At 27.8% G+C, this 5,643-nt stretch overlaps 1 protein-coding gene across 1 annotated transcript; it reads left to right on the forward strand.

Annotated features, from left to right (window-relative positions):
* Nucleotides 1-678: 678 nt before the first annotated feature.
* LOC131647541 (albumin-2-like) lies at nucleotides 679-1,805 on the forward strand. Its single transcript, XM_058917428.1, has one exon. The coding sequence runs from the start codon at nucleotides 840-842 to the stop codon at nucleotides 1,530-1,532; it is 693 nt and encodes a 230-aa protein (XP_058773411.1). The 5' UTR covers nucleotides 679-839; the 3' UTR covers nucleotides 1,533-1,805.
* Nucleotides 1,806-5,643: the final 3,838 nt, after the last annotated feature.

Consider the following 5,643-nt stretch of genomic DNA (forward strand, 5'->3'; position numbering starts at 1 on the left):
TGGTTAAGGCAGTGCAAAAACTTGGTGAATGCAGTAATGAGGTTGGTTGATGCAACATTCAGGTATTAAAAATAATTTTTAGCAGTCACCAAACTTGGTTAATGCAGTGTAAAAACTTGATTAATTCAGTAATAAAGTTGGTTAATGCAACATCCAGGTATTAAAAATATTTTTTAGCAGTCATCAAACTTGGTTAATACAGCGTAAAAACTTGGTTAATGCAATAATGAAGTTGGTTAATGCACGTCCAGATATTAAAAATAAACGTTCGTACATAAATAATATTCGTTCGTACATGAATAGTGTCGTCCGTACATGAACAGTACCGTCCGTACATACGGTGTTGGTGTAAGAATATCATTTATGTAATTGTTATAGTCTAAATTTGCTGGGTCCCAAAAATAACTGCAAATTGGTTTGCCTAAACTAGTTTGTGGTACTTTTATAAATCTGTTCTTTATAATTCTCTAAAAAGTCTATTAAATCAGTATATCATTAAAAAAAAATACTTGTATGAAAACAAAAATTTATATTTCTAAAAACAACAAATAAGGAGAGAGAAAGTAATTTTTTAAAACCTTCATTATAGCATCTCAATTATTATATTTGAACTATCACGAATCCATATATCATACTAATCATGTATACTCGTAATTAATTCTTTGAGAGTTGTCTATTGTGTACCAATATTCATTTCATATAAAGAAACAAATTGTTAACCATGTGACTTTGTTCTATATATATCCTTCTTCCTTTCCCTGTATTTGCTCACAGCATAACCTCCCTTGTACTGAAAATCAAATAAATCTTCCTCACCCTCTAAACATATTATTCCTACAATGACAAAATCAGGTCGCATAAATGCTGCTTTCCGTTCATCTTTCCACAATGAAATTTACTTTTTCGTCGATGATAAGTACTTCCTGTTCGAATTATTTGCGAACGAACGCAACGAACGGATCTTCTACGAGCTTACTCCTCTTCGCGATGGTTTCAAATCACTCAATCACACCGTATTTGGAACCTACGGAATAGATTGTAGCTTCAACACCGATAACAACGAGGCATACATCTTTTATGAGAACTTTTGTGCTCTCATAGACTACGCTCCACACTCCGGCAAAGACAAAATCATCTCGGGTCCTAAGAAAATTTCAGACACGTTTCCTTTTTTGAAAGGAACCGTGTTTGAAAACGGGATAGATGCAGCTTACAGATCGACGATAGGTAAAGAAGTTTACTTATTCAAAGGAGACAAGTATGCTCGTATAGACTACGGCAAAAACGAGTTTGTTCAAAGTATTAGGAAAATTAGTGAAGGATATCCTTGTTTCAGTGGAACAATCCTTGAAAATGGAGTTGATGCAGCTTTTGCTTGTCACATTACCAATGAAGTTTTTTTCTTCAAAGATGAATATTATGCACGTGTAGTTGTTACTCCAGGTGCTACTGATGATTACATTAAGAATGGTGTGAGGAAAACTCTTGACTTTTGGCCTAATCTTAATGGCATAAAAGGTCTTTTGGATTAAGCAGCTTATTTGTAGATGAAATCACTTTTGAGAAATAAATGAAGGTGTGGTTGTGTGATCTTCATGCTAGTATGATAATTTAGTTTTTTTTTTTTTAATGTTTAGATTGTCAAATGATATTGTTGATGTTGATGTTGATGTGTCACTGTTTGCTTATGTTTGTTGTCTGTTGATGTAATAAAAGTGTGGCTTTTCGTTGCTATTGATGTAAGTTGTCAATGATTGAGCTGGATGAAAATGATATGTTAGTATTGGAATTAAACCTTTAACAAATTTTTGAGGAGTTAAATCCCTAACTCAAAAGTTGCAATTACATATTTTGCAAGGTGATTTATTCTTTAGTACAAACTAGTCAGAGACCCGTGCTTCCGCACGGGTGATTTTTTTTCTGGTGTAGTATTTTTGTAATGATATGAATAATATAAATAAAAGGAATTATAAGCAATATGCATAATTAAAAGGAATTGTTTTACTTGAATAGAGTTAGAGTTTTATTGATTGCTTTGTTATACTCCCAATTCTTTGAAAACCGAATATCCATAGGAATCGTTTTGAAATTTGAAAATAAATGCTTTAGTTTTCAAATAAAAGTTATTATTGTTTAAAATAAAATAGGCATTGTATTGAAAGTGGCCCTTAAGATTAAACATTATTATCGTATTCATGTGCTAATTTTGTGTGTAATAAATGACCATATAAAAAAGGACATGTGAGTTGGAGAAAAAATAAAATTTTAACAAATGCAAATGTAAAATTTTAAATATAAATGAAAAATATGAAATAATTTACTTAATTGTAAATTTAACAATAATTATATAGAAAATAATGATCCACAAAAAAATGTTTAAGATAGGTTAAGAACACAATAGCAAAATTGGGTCAGGTTATTTAATAATTGACGGTCCAACAACAATTAAAAGAAAATGTTATAGATCACTATGGTTTAATTATAAATGAAAAATGATCATATAAATTCAATTATATAAAATAATCATATAAAAAAATACTATAAGATGGAGATAATAAAAATGAAATATTAACATTTAAAAATAAAAATTATCTCTCAATTAATAGTAATTGTTGATTAAAATAAAATAGCTACTATGTTGATAATGACCCGTGAAATAAAAAAATAATTTGATACGATATAAAATATATTTAAAAACAAATGTTGAATAAACAATAATCATGGAAATTTAATTGTATTAAATAATGATAAAAAATCGTGAGATGGAGAAAAAATAAAAATAAAGATATTATCTCTCAAATAAAGACAATGATTGATTAAAATAAAATAGACATTATGTTGATAGTGACCCGTGAGATAATAAATAAATAAATAAATAGAGAAAAAAATTAAAATGAAAGTAAGAAAGTGTGAAAAAATGTGAGAGGAATTTGAAATTTTAATTAAGATAGAGAAAATGTGTAATGATCGATTAAAAAAAATTAAATATTGAGTTGATAGTGGCCCGTGAAATAATTAAATATTTTTGGGAATAATAATTAAATGATCGATTATTAATATTTTTTGCGATAATAGATAAATGTAGAAAAATTAAAATGAAAGTATGTAAAAATGAAATGTGAAAGAAATTTGAAATTTTTAGTAAGATTAAAATTTAAAAATAGATTATTAATATTTTTTGTGATAATAAATAAATTAAGAAAAATTAAAATGAAAGTAAGAAAGTGTGGGAAAATAAAATGTAAAAGAAATTTAAATATGACTTCCATTATCCATGGCTTACATGTGATGTCATCATTTATGCAATAAAGTTGTAGGGAGAATGTTATTTAATTCGGACCAATGAAAAGCTAACACTTGGGGCATTCATTCAATAAAGTTGAAAGAGTGAATACTTAATTTGTTAGTTACAAAAATGACCTTTTATTAGTGCAAATAAATTTTAGTGAAAGGGTAATTTAGGTAATTTGGTCAATCTATTATTAATGAATAGATAGTAGAAGTAGATGGACTTTGTAAGGTGGATTTTGAAATTGTGAGAGGTTCCATCCTTGACATATTTCACTTTTTTTTAAGTGTAAATACAAATAAATCTTAAATTTGTTCTACATACATTTACCACTTTACAAATTATTTAATAAAAATAATTTAACTATACACATGCAGATGTAAACTACAAGGTAATAATATTGATATTAGTAGTTTAACATCATACTCAAGAATATTAGGTTAGAAATATCAATTCAAGTTAAATGGAATTGAGGCTAGAATCGTGAATGAAATCACTTTTCTTATAAGTATTTTAAGTACTCTCAATATATTTTATAGTTGGAACGCTGGAATACCCAGGATAATTCAATCTTTTGTCGAGTTTGTGTAAGACTGACGAAAAACTTGAATGCAAGGAAGAGTGTCTGAAAGAGGATTAATGATTTTTTTGTGTTTCATTTTGGATTCATAAATGTGTATTTATAGGTCATGCTTGTGTTGTTTCATAAGTTTGCAACCGTTGATGAAACAACACATTTTCACCATATATTACAATGATTCATCTATAATGACACAAAACACCCCCTCATGAAATGCTGTAAATTTGAATTCAAAAAACAAATTTATGTAACAACCAAAAATCTATTCTATTTTTTGTCATTAGAACACACTAGTAATTATTATTATATTATTATTTAAATAAACTTGTGCAACACATGGCAGTTTGCATCTAGGAAATTTTGATAGAAATGGAAAATACAAACAAGACCACCCACCATTACCATACATGGGTGACGTGCAGACTGTAACTGTTTTTCACATTTTAATAATACATAAAATCAAAACATATCAAAAGAAAGCATAATTTATCCATTTAAGATTCCTATTATTTAACTTTTTCCAATTTTAAATTGACATGCAAATTAATACCTCTCTTACTCTTAATTTGACACGCGACTAGGCTGAATTTAATATTGTAATCAAGTAGTTAAAAGGATTATTAAATGATGACAACTTCATTACCATATTAGTATGTTGGGTAACCTATTTAGTTGTCTAAATAAGAGTGGGTGAAATATAGTATTAATTAAATATCTTCAATGCAATTTGGCTTTTTTCCAAATAAAATAAAATAAAATAAAAAAGGGTGAAAAAGTACCACTTATCTTCATATTATAAAGTTAAGAGGACTCCTCTAAAGGAGAAGGGTTATATTGACTCCACAAGTTATGATAATTTACTCCACATCTTGACCATTAATTATTTTCAATCTAATGGTTAAAAATAATAAGTCATTAAATGTGGAAAGAGAAAACTATTCCTTATTATTAATAACCATTAGATTGAAAAGAATTAATGGTCAAAATGTTGAGTAATTAAGTTATTATAACTTATTTTGGAGTCAATATAACTCTCCTCTAAAGTTAATATTTTAATTATATCAATATACAATTTGGCTTTTTCCAAAAAAAGTAAGAGTGGGTGAAAAAGTACCACTTATCTTCTACTATAAAGATGATATTTTAATTATATCAATATGATTTTTAATAATTATAATCTTCCCCCAATAAAATAATAGTTTTCAAGAAAAATATTTATATGAGCACAACCATAACATCTGAATTTACACACAATCAATCACAATTTTTTATTAATTAAAAAATTAAAATAATCTCTCTCCTCCATTAAATCAATTATCTCCATGATAACAATTAAAAATGAAATTAAATTCTTAATAAATTTTTGTTTGCTCATGTATGGATTTAAGTTCATATTCATGCAAATACAAGTATTTCTCATAAATATCCCATGTTTATGCTTGCGTTGCATTATAAAGTTCATGAAGAAGCCAAACATGAAGATATGTATATTTAGAACCGGTGTGAGAAAAAAAATTAAAATAACCAGGTTTAATAAATAAAATACGAAAAAAACCATGTTTTCAGGGTATTTACCAAACTGTCTAGGTTTGGGACATACTGGAAGAGAATGCGCCAAATGAAATGGCGCATGCATGTCACACAAGCCAAACCATTTGGCGCAAAAGAAGAAAAATTAGGGCAAGAATTTGCAAGCCATTTGAAATGGCGCATATGGCCATGTATTAACACATAGGCGCCAAACCAATTGGCTCCTATGTGTGGGCCATTTTTT

This window comes from Vicia villosa, linkage group LG2 (assembly GCF_029867415.1).
Source record: "Vicia villosa cultivar HV-30 ecotype Madison, WI linkage group LG2, Vvil1.0, whole genome shotgun sequence".
In the NCBI taxonomy this organism is placed as follows: domain Eukaryota; kingdom Viridiplantae; phylum Streptophyta; class Magnoliopsida; order Fabales; family Fabaceae; genus Vicia; species Vicia villosa.